This window comes from Hemicordylus capensis, chromosome 3 (genome assembly GCF_027244095.1).
Source record: "Hemicordylus capensis ecotype Gifberg chromosome 3, rHemCap1.1.pri, whole genome shotgun sequence".
NCBI classification, from domain to species: domain Eukaryota; kingdom Metazoa; phylum Chordata; class Lepidosauria; order Squamata; family Cordylidae; genus Hemicordylus; species Hemicordylus capensis.
Window position 1 is genome coordinate 355,971,308 of NC_069659.1, and position 23,967 is coordinate 355,995,274.

The 23,967-nt window shown below is 49.0% G+C and overlaps 1 protein-coding gene across 4 annotated transcripts in view; it reads left to right on the forward strand.

The window, feature by feature from the left end:
• The window catches only part of LPP (LIM domain containing preferred translocation partner in lipoma), a 375,151-nt gene that overhangs the window by 195,629 nt on the left and 155,555 nt on the right, over positions 1–23,967 (forward strand). For all 4 annotated transcript variants that reach the window (XM_053313056.1, XM_053313055.1, XM_053313057.1 and 1 more), the window contains one exon: positions 20,991–21,112. In XM_053313056.1, the coding sequence (XP_053169031.1) occupies positions 20,991–21,112 (122 nt within the window). The remainder of the gene's footprint in view (positions 1–20,990; positions 21,113–23,967) is intronic.

Consider the following 23,967-nt stretch of genomic DNA (forward strand, 5'->3'; position numbering starts at 1 on the left):
AGACTCCATTGTCTGGATAGCATTGTGCTCCTCACTCTCTCTGATTAGGCCTTTGTTCCTATGGAGACTGACACACACTCACTCATTTCCTTGTCTGTTCTGGAGAGGGCAGCTGGACAGGTGGGTGGATGTGGCCCGCAGAGTATTGACTCGTCTTCACAAGGAGCTCCACAAGCACATGCCTGATTGTCTGGGAGCGCTGGAGAGGTGGAGAGCACTGCTATGGCAACCTCAAGGGTACAAATTAGTGGACTCGTTTTTCTGGAATCTTCTACCCCTGAAATGGGGGGAATGAGCCCCAGCAGGGTTTTGCAGGATGAATGCAAAACCCTTTCTGTGCACGGAAGACAGGTAAAGCTGGTTATCTGGCATTTGCTCAGCAATGTCTGAACTGGTGTGATATCACAGAATGTTCACTAACATTCAAACTCCTGAGGGGGTTATGGCGGTCCTAGAAGTCGGCACGCTGGCTTGTGAGATAAATTTGACCAAGAGGAAAAAATATACTCTCAGTGCCAGGCAATCATCTGGGGGGATCACATGTTGAATGGGTGGCATCAGGGAAGCAGAGGGGAATGGGGGGAAATAGAGAGGGGGGAGATCCAGACGTCTTTGATATGGCTGGAGTTGTGCATTGCTGGTGGTGGGGGGATCCCCAGTGGAGAGGCAAAGATGGCAGAATGCTATTGCTATGTTCTGATTTTTAAAAAAATTAGAAATTTAGCTGTGAGTCTGTAGTGTATAACTAGGAAAAAAAACCTTTAGTAATCTTGCTTCACTCCTTTATTTTATTTATTTTACTGGCAGCCTGTCCACCACCTTCTTCCCCTGCAGTACTCCGCCACAGGGGAGAGTTGGAGGCAAGTTGTAGGACACGGTCTCTCTTCGCACAGAGCAATGGGCAGGTCCAGCCAATCTGCCCAGTGCTGTGTGTGAACTGAGTGTGGCCCAGAATCCTCTGCAAAACCACGATGTCCGCCATTCCCTGCACATTGGGGGAACTCAAGGTGGTCAGCATTGGCCACTCTGGAAGAGAGCTTGTGCTTCTGCCGCTGCTGCTCACCAAGGCAACCGAGAGGCCAGGATTTTGCACAAATGGGTACACTGCCTGCCCACCCACCCCCTGCCCCAATATGGAGGTACTTTCATGGACTCCCTGCAAAAGAGCCAAGGATTTGGCTGCCGTGGGACCCCCTTGAACACTCCCCAGGGCTCGGATATTGGCCAAACCGGTTGTTCGACAAATATTCAGGGGCGTTAGAGCCATGAATGCCTCCCTCCGCACCTCTTGCTTTTGGCTCAGCCCTGCCCTTTATTGTCAGCCAGGCAAAATGGTTAAGATAATCTCGATGCTGACGAAACGTTAGTGCCATTTCAGGCTTTTCATATAGATATATATAATCTCCCCATGGCAACTGCATTTCAGTCCTAACAGGCTTGTTTGTTCCAACAAATACGGGGACGAATTCCTGGTTTTAAAAGGCTCGTTGTGTGTACTTCTGCTTTTAAGATGAGGTTTGCTGCTCCATGTGCCAACCCACTACTCACCATTTTATTCCACCCCACCCCCAAGAACATCTTTGTATTTAACAACAACAACAACAACAACAACATGCCTGCCTAGATAGTACACAGGATGCCTCTGAGTACCACTTGCAGGGGAGCGGCAGCAGGAGCGAGGGCATGCCCTCAACTCCTGCCTGTGGGCTTCTCAGATCGAGCATCTGGTGGGCCACTGTGTGAAACAGGGTGCTGGACTAGATGGGCCTCTTTGGACCTGATCCAGCAGGGCTCTTCTTATGTTCTTAGATGAAACCATGGTTCTCTGGTGCACCTGGGAAGTTCAGGCCCAGTGGGAGAGCATCTGCTTTGCATGCAAAAGGTCCCAGGTTCAATCCCTGGCAGCATCTCCCAGGAGAGATGGGAGAAACTCCTCTCTGAAACCTTGGAGAGCTGCTGCCAGTCTGTGCAGATGGTACTGAGCTAGATGGGCCAAGGGTTTGACTCTGGCTAAAGCAGGTTTCTGTACTTTTGTTGTTGAACACTAGCAGCTATCAAAGGACTGTGTGGTGTTTTTACCCATGATTAACATTCCCATAAATCTGGAATTTGGAGAGGTTTTCAGCCAGTCCTTCTTGGTGAACTACAACTCCCCCCACCCCCACCTGCAGTTTTGCAGCTGGGGAGGATGGGAGCTGTAGTTCAGCAACAGCTGGGGATCCGAGGTTGCCTACCCTGGCCTCGGCATTGACTTCCAGTGTTTCCCATCACTGCCCCCACCAGCCACTTCTCCCGGCTCCCAATCCCTTCCTGCTTCCTTTGAGCTGGGAGCCCACCAGGGATGAGGGCGCACATGCGCCCTGATGGAGACACGACACATGCACGCCCTCATTCCCAAGGGGCTTCCAGGTCCAATGGAAACTGGCCAGGCCTGGGAGCCCTGGCAAGTGAGAAGCGGTGATGCAAATGAGACTGCAAGTGAGAGCAATTCCCTGGGCAGTTCTACCTGATGAATGGCCAGCCTGCAGGCTGCGTGACTCTCGGGCAGAGCAGGAGGGAGGGAGAAGCCCTCAAGCGGCCTCCTTCGGCACCCCGCTGGCTGGTTAGGAGGAACCACGACTGATCTGGACCAACGTCTGCTGACTTCCTCACTTTCCAGTCCCTGTGATGTTCTCTGCTCCTTGAGGCTGCTGACTGGAGCCAGCAGCAGGCCTCCCCTCCTCGAGGAACCCCAGCTGGTTCACCAGAAGGGAGCTGCTGTTCAGCTGTTGTCCAGATACTCCAGCAACTCGGAGTACATTTTAAACAAGGTTGGCTAGCAATGACCTTTTGGGGAGTGGGGGGTGGGTGGGTGGCGATTCTGGGCATCTTCTGCCTTTGGCATTTCTAATGATAGACACTCCATCTGTCCATTTGCTTTTAAAAGCAGAGCTACCGCTTGGATTATTGCACATTGTAATTATGCACCCTATACAAATGTATTCTCCTGTTTTCGTGCTCTAGAAGGAGGAGGGGAGGAGGGGGAGTGAGAGAAGCTCCCCTCCCCTCCCCCCCCCGCCTTCACAATTGTCATAAAGGCAGCCTCAGAGACGGACTCAAGAACTGCCTTGCTGGATCACACCCGAGCCGAGATCAAGGGAGCTCAGTGTTCTGTCTCCAACAGAGGGCAGCCTTCTCCAGGAAGCTCACAACAAGCCTGGCACATTGGTGCCCCCCCCCTCCCTGCAGCATCTGGTATTCAGAGTTCTACTTAATGGGTCTTAGTGCTAATGACCTTGCCATCCAATGCTGTGTATGTCGAAGTAAGTATAACTGACTTCAGTGAAGGTTCCTTCCAAGTATGTGTTCCTCGGAGTACCGCTTTAATGTCTTTTGGGGTACTGTTTAGGTTGGGCGAGGAAGGACAGCCCCCCCTCCCCTGCACCCTCCAGCCTTTTTTCAGCCCTTTGGCGATCAGGCTTTTGACATGCCTGAGGCTGACATCCAGACTGACAAAGCATCTGAGAAGGACACTGCCCTGGGGCAAAGCTGGTTGTGCTAGCTACCTATGTGAAGTGTGGTTGTTGCATCCAGGACTGGTGTGACACTCTCACAAGTGTACTTGTGTTTGCACAACAGTTGTGCAACCTGTGGCATGCCCCATTTGTTTTCAAGAGGACTTTTGCACAAGAGTAGCATTCCGAAGAGCCCCATTGTTGTTGTTGTTCGTGCCGCGATGCAGTCCCCTTGCGCTAGTGCAGCTCGTGATGCAAGCCCTGCATTAGCCAGGGTGTCAGCCGGTGCCTCTGCCCCACAAGCTGCTTTTTGCACAGAGTGTCAGGCACCAGGGCTCTCAATGCAGAGACGCTGGCGGAGAGACCAAGGCTTCTCTTCCCTCGGCTGTGTTTTAGCACCACCATCGCAAACCTTGTGGATGTAGGATTGCAGCTACCAGCTCAGCAGCAGAAAGACAGCACTCATAATACACCACGATGAGCCTCCTTTCAGACTTCCAGGCTTTGAAGCATCTCATGTGCATTGTCAGGACTGAAAGTCGGCCAGGGTTGCTGTCATTCCCGCATTACTGATGGGGCTGGGGTCCAGTGTTCCCTCTAACAGGGATTCCCAGATGTTGTGGACTACAACTCCCAGAATCCCTGGCCGCAATGCCTTTTGCTTGGGATTTATGGGTGTTGTAGTTAGCAACATCTGGGAATCAGGGGCATAGTAAGGTTGGAGTGGGCCCAGATACAAGATTTTAAAATGGGGCCCCCCTCACTGAAGCTCAGCTTATGAAGTAAAGAAATCTCAAATGAGGCTGAATAGTGGTAACAAAAGGCATAGTAAACCTATAAACCTATGTTTATATAAACCTATGTGCCACAATAGAACATCATCCTAAATCATTTTTTAAAAGGTTTTGTAAATTGTGGACGATGCAAGTCATTGAATGGTCCTAGAGAAAGACATGCTGTTCTGGTAGCTCCAGGTCTTAACACTCACATCCATTTCGGAGGATGAATACAACTGAAGGCAGCCCGGGCGGGTGTGCAACTGGGGGAGTCAGTCATGTGACTTGCCTCTGGGCCCCCCCCCCCCAAGGCAGTGGGCCCCCAGACAACTGTCTCCCCTTGCCGTATTATAGTTACGCCCCTGCTGGGAATCCCTGTTAGAGGGGACACTGCTGGGACCCATCTGTAGTGTGTGTGTGTGTGTGTGTGTGTGTGTGTGTGTGTGTGTGTGTGGTCATGAGGCTTACCTAACCAGGATGAGTTGAGATTGAACCAGCCCCAGATTCTGAACCAAGCAGTCTCAACTGCAAAGTATCAGCGTGAAATCTTGTGATTGCTGTCACCCCAGAAGTGGTGGTTTCAGGTGGAAGAAGTGGCAGGGAGCCAACCCCAAGATTTTGAGCAGAAAGCTAGCAATTGAGGATATTTGGCTCTGTTATGCAGCTTGCTAGGGCCGGGGGCGGGGGGGGGGGATGGCAGCCATGGACTGCGAGGACTCCCAGGAGCAAATTTGCTGCTGAAGGGAGGAGAGCTGGTCTTGTCCTAACAAGCATGAATTGTCCCCTTTGCTAAGCAGGGTCTGCCCTGCTTTACATTTGAATGGGAGAATACATATATGAGCACTGGAAGATATTCCCCTTAGGGGATGGGGCTGCTCTGGGAAGAGCATCTGCATGTTTGCATGAAGAAGGTTCTAAGCTCCCTCCCTGGCAGCATCTCCAGATAGGGCTGAGAGAGATTCCTGCCTGCAGCCTTGGAGAAGCCACTGCCAGTCTGGGTAGACAACACTGAGTTAGATGGGCCAATGGTCTGACCCGGTAGAAGGCAGCTTCCTATATTCCTATGTAAGGCCTGTTTGTCCCTTTTTGTTTGCGCTCCCCCCCCACGCTGATGAGATGCCCCCCAATTTCATGTCACGTGAAAAAGATGGCAAAGATTGGGGAGGTCTTTCAGCAGAGCCCTGTGATCTTTGATTGCCTTTGACATCAAATAAAAGCTGTAAATCTTGCTCAAATTCTGTACCCAGAATTATGTGCTGGTGCATTTGCAGAAAAAGTGCAGCCATGCCTCTATCCAGGGAGTCTGATGCAGAAAGTAAGAAACAGAGGAGGCTGGGTGTCATAAATACGGCTACGAGAAGGGAAGGGTGACTTTTTTTTAGCAGAGGCGTCCTGAAACTAATTAACAGCAGTAAAACGAGAGGCAGTTTTAGCAGTCCAAATGACTGTGCACAAACAAGCCTCCTTTTGAAGCTGTAAAAGCAGATAATTGGAGGGTGGAGAGTTTTTCTTTTCTAAAGGTGAAATTGTATATGGACATGCAAAGTCCATTAGGGAATTTAAGCCAATTCCAAATCACATGAAACACTGAAAATTCCAGTCGAGAATAGGGTGGTGTCATGCATCAGTCCAAACTAAGCACCCTGCTCCCCCCCCACCCTGGCCACTGAATTGTCGAGATATACGGCATGTTGAAGTCAAGTACTGCTCAGATGATGTGGCCCTGGGAAGTCATGGCACATGTTGATGCCTAGCAGCACCCAGTGCCCTGCTCTTCCAGGGACAGCGTGGCACCTCCTTGTAAGAAGAGAAGCTGTTTCTCCTCTTCCTCCTTCTCAGGAGAGGAGAGCTGGTCTTGTGGTAGCAAGCACTGCTGAGCAGGATCTGCCTTGGTTTGTGTTTGGATGGGTGATTACCTGTAAGATGCTCCTGTTAGGGGACGGGACAATCACTCAGGGGTTGAGCATCTGCATGCGTGCAGAAGCTCCCAGGTTCCATCCCTGGTGTCTCCAGTAAGGCTGGGAGAGGCTTCTGCCTTGGAGAGCTGTTGCCAGTCTGTCAATGTAGACAATACTGAGCTCAGTTGTCCAATGGTATGGTGTCAGGCAGCTTCTTCTATTCCTTTGTTCTTCCATGCACCACCATCGGTGTAATCAGTGCTTTACAGCACTGAAAAGCATCAAGGACAAGTCCACCTAAGAGTAGCATAAAGGACAAGTCCACATAAGAAGAGTCCCGCTGGATCAGACCAAAGCTCTCTGCAGTACAGCATCCTGTGTCTAACCTTGGCTACCTAGCTAACTGCGGGCTAGTTTCGGAAAAGCACACAAGCTGTGCTAGCCATCTCCATTGGTTGGCCCCAGCAACTTGTATGCAGAGAGGGATTGTTGCTGAACCTGGAGATACCATGTGGCTACCAAGGCATACCTGTCCTCCTCCATGAGCTTTTCTGAACTAGAGGTTCCCAATGATCTAAATTAACATGCCCCCACTTCTTTAAGATCGCTTGTAGGGACCATTTTGGTCACCTTTCCTGTTGTGTTTCTTCCAGCCATCCCTTGCCTGCCATTTTTGAGACAGGGCAACCAGGCGCTCTAAGCTGCATTGCCAGCTACTGCCCCAAAGAGATTACCATCTGACATTCAAAAGTGGGAGGGAAGACTTTGGGTTTGTATGGAGAGGAAGCAGTAAACAAGGGAGAGAAAGGCAGGGTGGTAGATCCTGTTGCATCTACCAAAGTGATATGTCAGTTGGCTGGATTAAGCCAGTGTTCTTCCTTGTAAGGTCCGGGGGTCAGTGGTGGCACCAATCACTCCCACGTGTGGCCCTCTGACGGATTGCTGGGCCTGTGCAAAGCTTTAGCCGAAGCTGAATAGTTTGCACAGTCCTCCTGTCAACATGTGGAAAGTACCATTCCCTCTGTGTGGTGCTGTGCTTCTGGTGGGAGGCTCCTTTAAGGGAAAGAGGGACACTCTCGAGCCCCTGCACCATCTTGGAAGGCATGCACAGAGTGCTGGGAAGCACAGCCCTTTCCTCCGGTGCTTTGCTCCTAGAGCTCTTAAGAAAGGACTCCATTTCTCTTCAAGGGCCCTCCTGGCACTGAGGAAAGTGCAATGCTCTGCGGAGGTCAGGGTGGTAGGAAATGGCTCTCACACTGAAGTTTTTTTGCCCAAAGGCCCTCCATTTGAAAAATGGTGAAGATCACTGGATTAAGCCAAAGGCTGCATGGGGAAATGTGCTGGTTAAAAAGAGATTGTTGCAGTCGGCCTCCAACAACTGTTTTAGAAGTGACCCTCCTTAAGTGAAGCTGCAAAAGTGCAGCTTTCCTAAAAGCTTCTGTGATTTTGAAGAGGCTGAATATGGACTGCTTCACCTCTGGTTGGAATGCCAAGAGGGAGGGAGAGAGAGCCTTTCCGCTCATGTCACGGAGGTTTGTGAAGCACCGAGTCTGAAACAGGGATCAATAATGGTGGTGGAGTTCAGAAGTTGCAGAAAATTGATTTTATTATTATTTCTTGTTTACACAGTCAGACTGGTGTTATTGACTGGTTTGTTTTATCCAGACAGCGAGTCCTTCCCAAGGACCTGGGATGGCTGGATTTTATTATCAATGTTGTTGCTAGTATTATTATATAGATATTGTCACAAAATATAGGCTGTTCCCAGTAAAGTTGTTTTTTGTAGTTGGCTGATGGTGATTTCTGTGGCCCCTATGGTGTTGAGGTGCTCTTCAAGTTGTTTTGGAATTGCACCTAGGGCGCCAATTACCACTGGGATTATTTGGGTCTTTTTCTGCCACAGCCTTTCAATTTCAATTTGTAGATCTTTGTATTTGGTGATTTTTTATATTTCTTTTTCTTCTATTCTGCTATCCCCTGGTATTGCTATGTCGATTATTTTGACTTGTTTTTCTTTCTTCTCAACTACAGTGATATCTGGTGTATTGTGTGGCAGATGTTTGTCTGTTTGTAGTCAGAAGTCCCATAATATTTTTACATCTTCATTTTCTTCAACTTTTTCAATTTTATAGTCTCACCAATGTTTGGCTACAGGTAGCTTGTATTTTTTGCAGATGTTCCAGTGTATCATCCCTGCTACCTTGTCATTCCTTTGTTTGCAGTCAGTCTGTGTGATCTTTTTACAACAGCTGATTAGGTGGTCCACTGTTTCATCTGCTTCTTTACAAAGGTGGCACTTGCTGTTTGTTGTGGATTTTTTGACTTTTGCTCTTATTGCATTTGTTCTTAGTGCCTGTTCTTGTGCAGCCAGTATTAAACCCTCTGTTTCTTTCTTCAAGATGCCGTTCTTAAGCAATTGCCAGGTCTTGGTGATGTCTGATTTTCCATTTATATTGTGCAAATATTGACCATGCAGTGGCTTATTTTTCCATTTTTCTTCCCAGTTCTTGACTTGTTCTTTCTTGTAGGCCTGCTTTGTTTCATTGGTGTTGAATAGTTTCTTGTTATTGACCATTTGAAGTGCATCTTCTTCACTGTCCTTGATATATTCTTCAAGGCCTCTTTTCTCCTCTTCTACTGTTTGATGGACTTGCAGCATTCCTCTTCCACCTGAGCTGCGTGGGAGGTATAGCCTAGCTACATCACTGTGGGGGTGCAGAGCATGTTTGATTGTCATGATTTTCCTGGTCTTACGGTCTAGCATCTCTAGCTCTGCCTGGGTCCAGTCTATTATTCCTGCAGTGTATCTGATAACAGGTATAGCCCAGGTGTTTATGGCTTGTATGGTGTTCCTGCCATTGAGTTTGATTGTACAAGTTTTGAGAGATCTATCAAACTTCTTAAAAACAAAAGTATATTTGGCCAACTAGACAACCTTGGAGAACCTTGGAGAAGCCACTGCCAGTCTGTGTAGACAATACTAAGCTGGATGGACCAATGGTCTGACTCACTCTATGACAGCTTCCTATGTTCCTACCTTTTGGGTGCTCTGGCAAAAGTGACTGTCAGTGATGGATGGAAGGGAGCTGAAATTAAGATGGCTTTAAAGAGGAAGTAGGTGCAGCGGGAAAATGTTTGACTGACAAGCAGAAGTTTGTCAGTTTGAATCCCTGCTGCTCCTAAATCAAGCAGCAGTGATATAGGAAGATGCTGAAAGGCATCATCTCATTCTGCATGGGAGGAGGCAATGGTCAACCCCTCCTGTATTCTACCAAAGACAACCACAGGGCTCTGTGGGCACCAGGAGTTGAAATCAACTTGACGGCACACTTTACCTTTACTTTACCTAGACACTTTCAGGGAGAAGAGGTCTTTTGGAGGCTATTAACCATGATGGAACCTCCATGTTCAGAGGCAGTAGTCTGCCTCTAAATACCAGTTGCTGTTGGGGCGGGGGTCATATCATAGGAGGGCTGTTGACTTCACATCTTGCTTGTGGACTGTATGAAAGCATCTGTTTGGCCAGGACGGAAAAGATTATGCAGCAGTTGGTGAAGCCGCTTTGATCTGAAGCAGCAGGAATTTTCGGTGAAGAGTCCTGGACAGGACTGGGACTTGAGAGGGATGGAGCACCAGAGCAGAACAGGAGGCTTCATCCAGAGGCAGAGATGGTTGCCGGCCAGGGTGCAGACGGAGAGATCGGGGGGTGGAGCGAACACACTCATCCAGGGATGCAAGCTAGCAGTCGTTAGGGAAGCAGGCAGATGGGCAGTGGAGCAGGTAGGCAAAGAGATCAAGAACAGACAGGCAGTAACAGCTGGGTGAGGCTAGGGGTGCCATGAGCAAGGCCAGAGACCCGGTGTTGCTAAGCCAAAACCTCAGACCTGACCCGGACAAAGTTAGGCCAGGTCAGGAAGTCCCAGAGGGCTGCTTAGGACCGGTGGTGGTTTTGGTGCAGCTGTGCTGGGACCTGGGAGAGGACAACTGCCCCTTCACCCTGCCATCCCTAACCACAAAGGAGACCCAGACCCACAAGCTCCTTGTTCTCAGTCCACTCAGACAACTCCTTCCAAAACTTCAAGCTGAAGCATGAAGTTCATATTGCCCTGAATGTGGAGGTGAGCTGCAAGGTCGTTGCCCATGTCCCGGCTCAGAAGTATGTCGCTTCCATCTTCTCTGCACATGACTGTACAGGCCTCCCATATGGGCCTGACTGATTCAAAATGCTTTGATTCAATCTCTGTTCACTTAGGATGTGCCTGGTCTTTCCCATTGGCCGAATCCAACTGAAATTCCATAGTTCTAGGAATGAAATGAGAACATGTGCTGCACATCCCTTAAATAGAGGGCAAATTATCAACTGCCAGAGATTAAAATACTGTCGTGCAAAGGATCTGTGTTTACCCAACACTGGGCTCCATAGTGTGAGAGTGTCAGGAGGGATTTGCTTAAGCAAATTGCTTTCTTATTGCATTGTTGCATGACAGAATTAAGCAGGAGTGGGGGAGAGAAACCACAGGACTCCTTTTATCTCTTGGAAGAAAAAAGGTGATTTAATTATCACTTCATCTCAGCATCAGCTTCCTCTCTTAATACAGGAATGGTCATGACCTCCCTCCCAGGCTTATAATAATCGTATTTATTTAAAATGTTAACCCTGCCGGTTCATTTACATTTTATTTTATGTTGTTGTTCGTGGTTTATCTCCTTGTCTGGTTGATCCATAACACTGCCTCTGCATTTCTCGAATAATGTCCCAGATGTTTTGCACTGCCTCCTCCTGAACTACTTCAGAGTGTGAGTAGAAGAGACGCCACCAGAAAGCTGAGAGGGGTCAGAAGGTAATATACCACTTCTGTGGGCCCTGAGACCTTTCAACAGGGTCAGACCCTCTTCCCCAGCTAAGTACTGATAGTACAGCTAAGTACCTCTATGAACAGCAGTCAAGAAAATGTGCTCTCACTACAGAGTCTGTCTATCTATCTATCTATCTATCTATCTATCTATCTATCTATCTGTCTGTCTGTCTGTCTGTCTGTCTGTCTGTCAAATTTGTATACTGCCCCAAACTTTCATCTCTGGGCAGTTTACAACAACATAAAACAAAACACAGGAAATAAAAACCTTAAAGCAATTTAAAACCACAGTCAAACTAAAAGGCTTGGGTGAGGAGATAAGTCTTTAGGTACCTTTTAACAAGTTAAAGGCCATTGTGATATCAGCATGACATCGGTCACTAATAAACCAACCCCTCCCCCAAAATCTTCCATTTTATGTCGGGATACACTGCTAAAAGCTGAATTATGCAGCAGAATTCACGTGTTCCTAAAACTCAGCCATCATGTTTTGGTTTGGTTTTTTTATATTTTATATCCCACTTTTCCTCCAAGGAGCCCAGAGTGGTGTACTACATACTTAGGTTTCTCCTCACAACAACCCTGTGAAGTAGGTTAGGCTGAGAGAGAAGTGACTGGCCCAGAGTCACCCAGCTAGAATCATGGCTGAATGGAGATTTGAACTCGGGTCTCCCTGGTCCTACTCCAGCACTCTAACCACTACACCACGCTGGCTCATCTTGCTAGGATTTATTTTTTATTCTTCCCCACAGCAATTTTTAATTTGTAGTGAAAAGTGTGGGGCCCAGTGACAAATGCAAAGCCAGCAAGGACATAAACTTGGTTGTCCTTGAGGGACAAGAAAGAGAGAGTTCAAGTTTTATGTACGTTTCATCTCCAGCTGAAAAAGCAAGCAGGCCAGCCAGCCAGCATTTCACATCTAAGAGGACGGGATGCAAATCTATGGCATCGCTTCTACGTTAAGTTCCCGTACACACATCCATTCAGCTGCCACTGGTTCACGCATGCAGCTCCTTTTACACAAGGGTTCTCAGCGGAATGTGTGAACAAGAGCCCCAGAAAAACTTTGTGTCTGAGACATCGTGAATGTCATTTTTTCTGCAGTGCTAGATCTGTGAAGTTGCAATGCAGAGTGAGTGCATGCCATGTACCTCTCCCCCCAGATTGCTGTGCCCACCCCTTCCTAGAAATATGTGGGGGTGAGGTGTCCAAACGGCATCCAACTGCATTCTTGAGGCTCAACATTAATATAGCAACAGTCCGCACCACACTTTGGGCAGCTGGTCGAAGAATAATGGTCTGGCCCTGGCCCTTGAGATGAGAGCTGGTCTTCTGGGAGCCAGCACGACTTGTCCCCTTAGCTAAGCAGGGTCTACCCTGGTTGCATTTGAATGGGAGACTACATGTGAGCACTGTAAGATATCCCCTTGGGGGATGGAGCTGCTTTGGGAAGAGCATCTGGGTTCCAAGTTACTTCTCTGGAAGCATCTCCAAGATGGGGCTGAGAGAGATTCCTGCCTTGGAGAAGCCGCTACCAGTCTGGGTAGACAATACCGAGCCAGCTAGACCAATGGTCTGACTCAGTATATGGCAGCTTCCTATGTTCCCATCTGTGCTTTCTAGTGACAACACACGCATGGCTCTGGAGGAGGTCTGGTTGGGTACCTCCCTGTCACATGATCAAATACCCCAAGGGCTGCCACAGAGGAGGAGGGACAGAGTCATTCTCTGTTGCTCCTGAGGGCAGAATGGGACTACAGGGTTGAAGTTGCAGGGAAGGAGCCACGAGGAAGAAAGTGCTTGTGGCAAGAGCCATGATGTGACAGTGGCGCTGTCCTTGGCTGGAGGTTTCCAAGCAGAGGCTGGGCAACCAGCTGCCAGGGGTGCTTGAGCAGTTTCCTGCACTGAATAGAGGGTGGACTAAGAAGTCGGGCCTCCGAGGTCCCTTCCGACTCTGGCGTCGTACGATTCCATGCAGGCTCTGGGTTCCAAAAGCGCATTTGGATGGCGTGGCGACTGAGGGCTAGATGCATGGTCACTGAGCCACGCTGAGCACCTGAAGCTGCCGTTTCCCGAGTCAGACCGCTGGTCTGTCTAGTTCAGGGTTGGCTGTTCTGACAGGCAGCAGTTTGCCAAGGATTCAGATGAGCTTGTCTTTCAGGACCTGAGAGCCCTTTAGCGAAGATTCGTTGAATTGAACCCGTGGCCTTCAACATGCAAAGCACTTGCTCTGCCATGGAGCTGGGCCCCTTCCCCATATGTCGACCCCCACGGGGTACCCCCCCTTGTCCTCGTGGCAGGTGAAGGGGAGGGGAGGGTTGCAAGCAGCAGCTAGGGCTGTGGAAGCAATGGCACCTCCCTTACCTTAGGGGAAGCCTGCCTTGCGGAGCCTTTGGGATCTGCAGAGCCAGACTGTTGTTGGCTTGCGTAGCTTAATTGTGGAGAAATATTATGTTGTTTGAACGACATCTTTTTAAAGCAAGATCTACGGTTCCGCTGTCTGGAGCAGCAGGGGGCTAATACGCCCGCCTTCCAGCTGGGAGCTCCTAATCCAGCATCTTGCATTGCCAATTCTCCCTCCGTCTAACTGATTACACACCTCTTGACGGGGCCTGAGATCGCCAAGATGACTAATTGCTGTTTCTTGCTCATCAGACAGCCAATTCCTGGAATAATTAACCTAAAATAAAATCAGATGGACTGGCCCTTTTAATTAGATCCTCCTAAATGGCTGGGTTTTGTGTGTTTTTTGCCCTGAACCTCCACTAGTAGAAAATACGTTGGAGGAGATTAAGACTGTTTTAGGTCATAAACAGCTACCTTTTCACCTGCTATACAAGCAATATTCCTGTTTGGCAGGTGGCAAGATATTTTGTAGAAAACAGGAAATCCTCCAGAATATTTTTGATGCAGTCCAGACTTGAAACATTGGGTGGCATCCGGGGCAACATGGGGATTGCCCTGACGGATTAGACCAAAGTGCGTTGAGGATCTGGTTTCCGACTGTGGCCATCCCGGAGGCCACATACAGGACAGGAAGGCATCTGCCCTCTTCTTCTGCTGTTCCTCAGCAGCTGGTCCTCAGTGGCATTTGAGCGGTTTAGAAACATCAGTTTCCAGGCAGCTGTTTAGAAACCTCCTCGAGTCCAGAATGTGGCAGCTAGGTCAATGCAGCAGGGGGTGAGGCCATAGCTTGGTGTTCAAGCGTCTGCCTGGCATGCAGAAGGCCCCCCGTTTACTCTCCCCTGGCAGCACCTCCAGGTAGGGCCAGGAGAGACGCCTGCCTGAAAGGTTGGGCGGCTACTGACTGGCAGTGTAGATGGTACGGAGCTAGATGGACCAAGACAGGAGCTTCCTCATGTCTGGTGCCACCTGCAGGGAATGCTTAGCACCTATGTGCATTCCACTGGTTGCCAGTTGGTTTCTGGGCGAATGTCAAGGTACTGATGCTTTCCTTTAAAGGCCTTAGGATCTGGACCCAGGGTCCTTGAGGGGGAGCAGCTTCTTTCTTAGGTCCCGTCCTAATTTTTGGGATCTGGGGACCTCTTAGCAAGTCCGCGGTCGATCAGGCCACTGCCCATTGCCATGCAATCTTTTCTTTTCTTTTCTGATGGCTCCAAACTCTGGCATCGGTTACCAAGTCTGGTTGGACAGACTGAGGAGGCTGGAAAGGAGCTGGCTTCTAGCAAGCTTTTTTATTACTTGGTTGCTGTAATTGTATTGCGTGTGTGTGTGTGTTTTTAAGTGTAGCCCGCTTTGAGAACAACTGCTGAAAAGCGAGCAAAAAAATTGCCATAGATAGATAGATAAGTGTGTGTGTGTGTGTGTGTGTGTGTGTGTGTGTGTGTGTGTGTGTGTGTGAGAGAGAGAGAGAGAGAGAGAGAGAGAGAGAGAGAGAGAGAGAGAGAATACTGCCTCAGAACATGAGGATCCTATTTTGCTATCATGGCTAATGGCTTTCGATAGATTTCTCTTCCTCTATAGCTTTATTCAGTGGTCTTTTAAAACCCATCTTGTGGCCATCACTACTACCCCATGTGGAAGTGAATTTCAGATGTTATTTGTGTGTTGTGTGAAGACCGATGTGTTAAGTCCAGAATCTACTGCCAGTCAGGTTTATTGAATAGCAATGTGTCCGAGAGTTTAAAAAGGCCCCATCTGAACATAACATAAGACCTTAAGAACAGCCCTACTGGATCAGATCCAAGGCCCATCCAGTCCAGGATCCTTTTTCCCACAATGGCCCACTAGATGCTCCTGAGAAGCTCACAGGCAAGAGGTGAAGGCATGCCCTTTCTCCTGCTTTTGTTCCCCTGCAACTGGTATTGAGAGACATTTTGCCTCTGAGGCTGGACATGACCTATAGCCACCAGACTAGTAGCCACGATAGACCTCCATAAAACTCTCCAAGCCCCTTTTGAAGCCATCCAAGTTGGTGGCCATCACCACATCCCATGGCAGAGAATTCCATAGGTTAAAATTATGCAGGGTGTGAGAAAGGAATTCTTCTTTGTTGGTCCTGAATTTCCTGGCAATCAGTTTCATGGGATGACGCCCTGGTTCTGGTGTTGTGAGAGAGGGAGAAAAAATTCTCTCTTTCCACTCCATGCATAATTGTATACACCTCAGTCATGTCTCCTCCTAGTTGCCTCTTTTCCAAACTGAAGAGTCCACATGCTGTAGCCCTGCCTCATAGGGAAGGTGCTCCAGGCCCCTGATCATCTTGGTTGCCCACTTCTGCATCTGAATGCTTGATCATCTTGGTTCCCTGCTCTGTACCTTTTCATCTCTAATGTTGATCTTTTTTGAGATGGGGTGACCAGAATGGAACACACTACTCTAAATTTAATCACATCATAGATGTTGTCACGGATCCAACCATCCTGTCACACGTGTCACAGCCTGGTGGCAACCAGCCCCGTGATCCTAAGCTTCACTACTGCCACCAAGTAGACTTCTGGGTTTATTTTCTCTGGCTGGGTCTTCTGAATTTGCCTCCCAAACCTCTCTCTTTTTCAAAGTTAGGTAGGATGGAAAGGCTTCTCGGTGTGGGGTGGGGAAACAGACAGCAGCTACAAATTGTTAACTTCAAAACAAGAAAAATGTACTTTAAAATAGTTCAATTTGAAATAATAGTTCTTGTACAAAATAGCGACTGGAAGAGCACAAGGAAGAAATAAACGATGAGCAAAACGTGTCCAATCTATCCTGCACTAATACTGGACCCTCACTCCGAGTCCTTCCCAAGAGTCTTCTTGCAGGCTGACCCCCCTCCCACCTCCGACAGCTTCTGCAGCCAGCCTCCCTTGTCTCTTGCTCAGCCCCAGGTCCTGCTCCTCCTTCTCCGTTCTGAGGGTTCAGTCCTAAAGCTGCTTGAGGAGTGATTTGGTCCTCCAGAGAGACACCACTCTCCCAGTGATCTCTCGGCTCTCATTCCAGTACCACCTCTGCTTCTCTCTGACTGTGACAGCAACTCCTTCACTTGAACTTCCTTCAGCTCTCCAACTTGCTCTGCATTAAACTCTGCTGAAGGCAGCCTCCTTATGTTCTCTTTCCCCCTCCATTTTTTCCAAACCCATCAACACAATTCAAGTTCCTTCCATCATTTTAAAACACACCTAATCAAATCAAACCCTCTCTTCCCTCCAAACTTGAATCAGTACAAATCTTCCTCCAAAACCAAACCGTAGAACAGGAGCTGTGAATCTTTGCTCAGCTTTTTAACGTGGGGAGTCAGAAAAGCAATTGCAACACAGAAGTCTTATATACCAAAAGAGGAGGTTCAGGCCTCATCCCTTCACAGGTGTATATGAGTTATAATTAGAGTTGTGCTCGATATTTATCCATAAATATTTGCAAGCAAAATGTAGGAGGATCTTTTAAAAAAAAATTCATAAGAGAAGCGGCAGCGGCGGTATCTTTTTGGGGTCGCATTCTGCTCCTTGCAGCCATTTCCTCTCTGTCGCCTTTGCTGCTTCAGCACCATTTTTGCTGAGTGATCCCAACCAGTAAGGGAACACACAATTAATGTAATGCTGTCACAACACCGTGTAGCTAATCACATTTGGCTTACCTGGCAGAGTCACATGTTTGGAACGAGTGCCAGAGAGGGACGTGTGCTTTTGGTGTGTAACCATTTTCAAGGTGCAAAAATGTTTGTGAAACGTGTGCAGCGCCTCCATTTATGCTCAACTGTAATTATGACACATGGCTTTTATTTTATTTTATTTTATTTTATTTTTTATTTTTTATTTTTATTTTATTTTATTTTATTTTATTTTATTTTGAGTCTCTTCGTTCCTCTTGTCCTGTTTTGGACTTCTCTCTTGAGTGTTTGGGTAATCTTCATTTGTCTGAACAAGCACACAGTATTGATAAAAAGCAGGGTTGGGTCTTCCTCCAAGCCCAACTGTCTGCAGCTCAGAACCGCCACCACCCCAGCCCCTCTTCAACAGCTTTGGGTTTCCACCAGGTTGCCTCACCTGGAAGACAGAAACCAGAGCTAACAAGCTCATGGCAACCAGACATGGGAAGTTGCCCCCGGAGAGCCTGTTCTGAGTCAAGCCGCGTCTTCCACCATCTGGCAGCGGAGAGGCTTTCTAAATCATGGCTTGGGCTGTTTATTTTAAACATCAGTATTATTTATGTATATAATCAAATCTCTATAAACACCAGCAGCATGTACTTGGGAGCCTACCGGAATGTATCTCGGCATGAGATAAAGTGCCAGCAGTGCAGAACTTTATGGGATGGGATAAAGCCATCCCCAAGCTGTCAACTGTCGAATAAAACAATTTGTGTTTCAAATGGCCAATGCAAATATCACAGCCACAACCTGGATCTCTGTGGGGCTTTGATGTGTGTACCAGGCATCAAGCAAAGGTTGTGGTGTGCAGAACACACACACACACACACACACACACACACACTTGTTCTTTTTTGAAAGTTTATTTCTTAGCCCTGCACTCCCAAAAGGATGTCCAGGGCTGTTGGGAAGCCAATGACATGTGCAGCATGTCTAGCCCATGAACTTGCATTCATTTTCTGTGTGTCCCAGGAAGGGGTGTGTGGACCTTCTCTGAGCTGGTCGTATGGACATGCTTTAATTCCCTAGGAACTCCTCAGGGGATTCTTCGGGGGACCTCCCAGTTTCCCTTTAAATTCAGCAATAGGTGACCTTTCACAACCACTCTGTTGGTGCTCCATTTTGCTCAGGGCAGACCTTGATCAGAGGAGAGGAGTGTGGCTGATCATGAACGTGACACCCTTGCTTTTGATTCCTCCTGTAGAGAAAGAAAGCAGGACAAAACCATGTTCCCAGTTTTCCCACCCTTGAAAGTGGAAGCCAGTGAAGGGTTGGAACGGGTCAGGAATTCCCGATGATATCACATCATGCGTTTTGTTCTTCTGTTGGTAGTTCAGCTGCAACATGGAATAGGAGTGTGGGCGGAACTGGTTTGGCCCAATTTGGAATTTCAGGGGCCGGGCCGGTTCAAACTCGGGCCGGCCGAACTGGGCCGGTTCGTTTTGAACCACAGTTCGAATTGAGCCGGCTCGCACATCCCTAACATGGAACTAAGGTTAGGCTTAACTTAGGTGCACAAGCGAACATCAAGCTTAGGGTTCAGATCTTGGTTAGAGTGCAGCTCGTGCCAAGGGGTGGATTCAGATAACAAAAGCGACTTAAGTTGCATGGCGCACAAAGCATTCCTTGTCGCAGAGCAGAGAATGAGACAGCCTCTGCTTGCACAGAAATCCAGAGTCTTCTTATGTAGCCGCTCATCGTAACAAGCTAGCGGGGCATTATAAGAGGCAGCTCAAGTTGCTCCTCTCTCTCCTGCTCTGCCCTGCCCAAAAGCTGTGCTGCCTGCAGTCTGGTTAATCATGCAGCTCTGCCTGACAGAATGGCCATCCTGCATGCAGCACAAGTCTCAGGCAGGGCAAGAGAGAGAGGATCAATCCCAACTGCCAGGAAGCAGAGGCAGCTGCGCCTCCTTTAGCGCCCCCTGGCTCGTTGAGATGAGCCGCTGCTGCCTGCAACCCAGAGCTCCTGGAACAGGGCACATTCCTCTGAACCTTCCCAGCCTTACCCAGGGGCGTATCTAGGGTAGGACAGGCAGGGCATGTGCCTGTCCACTTGAAGGGGGACAGTTGAAGGGGGTGCCATTTTGTAAAATTATTTTTTTTTTAAAAATGGCTGCCGAAAACAAAATGGCCACCGTGCATGCTCAAATGGCCTCTGTGAGGCCCACTAGGTCATGCCAGGCCTTGCAGAGGCCATTTGAGCATGCACGGTGGCCATTTTGTTTTCAGTGGCCTTTTTGTTAAAAAAAAGAGATTATTTTTAAAAATGGCCACCGCACATGCTCAAATGGTACCTGTGAGGCCCTAGAGGCCAGCGGGGTGAGGGGGAACCTTTGCAAACCTCCCCCCCACAGCCTTTAGGAAGCCCCCCAAAGGTGCTACAGGTTATATATATATGACACTGTACACATATTCAGATTGGCACTATGTACAGAGAATCAGGGCTTGTGAATACTGAGCTGACGCTTATGACCTAGGATTGTATTCATTTGCTCTTACTTTGCTTCTTGTGATAAGTGAGTTAAATGTGATGTCTTAATAATATGGCTATTAATGGTGAGTTTGTCTTTGAATCAGTGTGAAATCCTTAATATTAAGGCCCACTGGGAGTTTCTTGCTCTCTTGCTCTCATTGTAACTGTCTTTCTGAAAGACTAGAATATATTCCAAGCAGTGACACAGTTTACTCTGCATATCCTTTAATTATTTTCAGAGTATCTGGGAAAAGTCAAATTCTCCATTGATTTTTAAGACTTATGTAATGGTGATGCTACAATGCATAGTAGAGAATTAGACAGGCACTTCTGTTTAGTTTTCCAAGTACACCTCCACATAGTATGTGGGTATTTCATGAGCCCCCGCATACTGAAATTTGTAGTTTTCCAGCATTTTGTGGTCTGGCTACGTCCACTGCTAAATATTTTTGAAAGATTAAAAGATTAACGAGCCTGACTTGTATTTTTGAGCTGATATTATGGTAAAGTTATCTGAAAGATGGGTGTCAGATGCTTGGACAGGGGGGGCAATGTCAGTGGTTGCCCTAGGCGCTATTTGCCCTAGATACGCCTCTGGCCTTACCCCCAGCCTGCTTCAGGTGCCCCTCAAGAGTGGCACCCCGCTCCTTATTTTCTGCTTCTCATACCCATGCTGCATTCACGGCAACAGCAGAATGCAATGGCATACTTGTGGGAAAGTTGGATTTGGAAGCGTTGCTGGGGGTTGTAAAGTAAAGGTAAAGTGTGCCATTGAGTCAGTGTCGACTCCTGGTGCCCACAGAGCCCTGTGGTTGTCTTTGGTAGAATGCAGGAGGGGTTTGCCATTGCCTCCTCCCACGCAGTATGAGATGAGGCCTTTCAGCACCTTCTTAGATCGCTGCTGCCCCATTTGGTGTTTCCCATAGTCTGGGGAACATACCAGCAGGGATTCAAACTGGCAACCGTCTGCTTGTTAGTCAACCATTTCCCTGCTGCCCCACTTAAGGTGACACTGGGGGTTGTATCCAAAGCCAAACCCCAGGGTGAATTCAGGACCACTGTTCCCTCTAACAGGGATTCCCGGATGTTGTTCACTACAACTCCCAGCATCCCTAGCTGCAGTGGCCTTGGGCTGGGGTTTATGGGAGTTGTAGTCAACAACATCTGGGGGATCCCTGTTAGAGGGAACACTGTTCAGGAGTGCCCGCTCTGCAGCCCAAGAGGCCTTTCCATGTGATCCAAACGAAGGAATCCTCGGCCACGTTTTGTATTTACTGTGAAAGCAGATTTGAGTCCTTTGTTCTGCTGTTCGTGTCTAGAAGTTCAGAATGGACACAGCCACCCCGCCCCCTCCCGAGGACATGATATTCTTCTCTCTGGAGCTTTCCTTTCTTTTCCTATGCCTGCAGGCGATCTTCCTCCACCGCCACCACCGCCACTTCCTCTGGACGATCTTGGGAACTTCCCACCACCGCCCGACTCCCTTCCCCCGCCTCTGCCTCCTCCAGATGAAGCCCCTTTCAGCGTTCAGGTAGGAAAACCTCCTTGTGGGTGCCAGGAGAGGTCAAGCAGGGCTGCACAACTTCAGCCCTCCAACTGGTTTTGGAGTACAACCCCCATCACCCTTCGCCACAGTGGCGAGGGGTTATGGGAGTTGTAGTCTAGCTCTTCAGGAGATCCTGAAGTTTTGCAGCCCTGCAGGAGGGGATGGTGGTACCATTCAAATGTGGACATGGTGCACTGCTGGTCCAAGTTGCTCAGAGGGCTGAGGAACATCACTTGTTTGCTTGTCCCCCTCGTGTGCTTAATATAGGGGTTCTCAAGTGTGAGTCCCCAGATGTCGTTGGACTTCAGCCTCCATCATCCCCAGCCTTTGGCAGTTGAGGCTGGGGATCATGGAAGCTGAAGTCCAACAACATCCAGGGATCCAGATTTGTGAACCCTGGCTTAATTAGTTCACGGAAATACTGGTGCTGCTGATGGCCAGGCCCTCACCCTTGTCGGCACATTTAATGCAATGGTGAACATAAGAACAGCCCTGCTGGATCAGGCTCAAGGAGGCCCATCTAGTCCAGCATCCTGTTTCCCACAGTGGCCCACCAGAGGCCTCTGAGAAGTCCACAGGCAAGAGGTGAGGGCATGCCTCTCTCCTGCTGTGGCTCCCCTGCAACTGGGATTGAGAGGCATCCTGTCTCTGAGGCTGGAGCTGGCCTATAGCCCTCAGACTCGTAGCCATGGATAGACCTGTCCTCCATGAATTTGTCTAAGCCCTTCTTAAAACCATCCAGGCTGTTGGCTGTCACATCTTGTGGCAGGGGATTCCATAGGTTGGTTGTGCACTGTGTGAAAAGGTACTTCCTTTTGTCAGCCCTAAATTTATTGATGGGAGGTGGATGCGCACGTGTCAGTATGCGCCTGGAGCATCTCCAGGTGTCTGGAGAACTTGCCAGGGCTCATTGAATGCATGAGGCCAAACCAGCGAATGGGACCCAACTGGTAGAAGAGGTCGAGGATTTCCAGAGCAGCATCAAGGTGCCTGTAACCTCCTTGCCAAAAAGCCTATTCAGATGGGGTCTCTGTTCTCCCTCTGTAGATCGTGAATGAATTAATAAGTGTATTGGTGTGACCATTGGTCAAGACACAACATAGCATAAGATGACATAAACATGAAATGATATATGAAACCTAGAGAAAGAAAGAAGATATAATGGGGAGAAAATAAAACCTGTACTAATTAAAGAAATGCAAATGACACCATTTTGAACATGTAATACCCAGCTGCAGTTATGTCACTGGTGAATATGACGGGACTTTGGTCGATGTAATAAACAATTTCAGGCTAAACCTAAAACTACAATTTAGCCAGGTGTTGAGAAGGTTTAGCAGAAAAGAATCTCTTTCTAAATTTAAAGGATAACAGTGGAAAAGTAACAATTTGATGACTAGCATGTTCTGTTTGGTTTATGGCTTAAATAAAATGATTCTGATTCTGATTCTGACTAGCATAAGGAATCACGAGATAGGGGTATGCACAAAACCGTTTTGCCCGGTTCGGTTTGAGTCCGAACTGGGCTTGACCCAAACCGTGCATGTTCGGTTTTGGCATCCCGAATGAGGGGCCTGGCTCGGCTAGAATTTGAGCTTGAATTTAAGGAGGCCACTTACTCACCCCATCTTGCAAATGGGGACCTGAGTTTGAGAGGGAGAGTGAGCAGCTTGTTTAAGGCTGCTTCATGGATTCATGGGGGCACCAAGAGGACCTGGTGTAGTCCTGGCTCACCCTATATAATAAAGTCCCTGGCGTGTCCGTCCGTGTCGCCAAGGCTGGTGTCTGCGTCCGTGTCTCCCTCGGCTGTTCTGAACACGCCGAGGGAGACACGACCGCAGGCACCAGGCAGCCATTTTGGCCGGTTGGTTGCCCGGCCGCGGGGAGGCCAGAGGCGGCGCCTGCGGGACCAGCCGGGCTGCGGGGAGGACAGAGGCGGCGGCGGCGGGACCGGCCCTGCTGCGGGGAAAGCCGAGGCAGCGGCAGCGGGTCTGGCCCAGCTGCGGGGAGGGGAGAAACGGCGGCGGCGGGTCCGGCCCGACCTCAGGAAAGGGAAAGGTGATGGCGGCGGGATCGGACTGGCTGCGAGGAGGGGAACTGCGGCAGCGGCGGGACCGGCCCAGCCGCAGGAAAGGAAGAGACAGCGGCGACGGGACCAGACCCGACCCGGAAGGGAGAGAAACGGCGCTGGCAGGACCGGCCTACTAGTGCCCGTTATTTTAACGGGCTTAAAAATACTAGTACCCTATAAGGCAGAGACCCTGTAAGTCGGGGTTTCTCAACCTTGGCTCCCCAGATATTGTCGGACTTCAGCTCCCAACAGTTGAGCCCTCCAGCTGTAGCCTTGGACCATTGTGGCTGGGGGCGATGGGGTTTGTCGCCCCACAACATCTACAGAACCAAGGTTGGGAGCCCAGGGTCTGTGCTGTGCCGGGTCTCCACAAGATGGGGCTAAGAGATAATCAGGGATAGTGAAAGAGCAGGTGGGGTGCATCTTTGGGTACTTCAGGAAAGACTGTGCTGAAGACGTGGGGAGAGAACACAAAATGGAAGTCGTCGTTTTTATGGGTGTGCACGAACCATTTGATCCCGAACCAGTTTGCCTCGAACTGAGCCGGTTTGACAGTTCGATTGTGAACTGGATTGGAGGCAGTCCGGTCCACAATCGAAATGGACTGCACCCTGTCTGTGGTGGACTGGTCAGGATCGAGGGTCTATGCTTGTAGAGGGTAATCCGGCGAGGATTCTCCTTTACAAGCAAAGGGGTGGGGGAATCCTTGGAAAGGCAGGGGTGGGGAGAGAGGAGAGGGCGCTTTAAAAAGTAGATTAAGGTTCTGAGT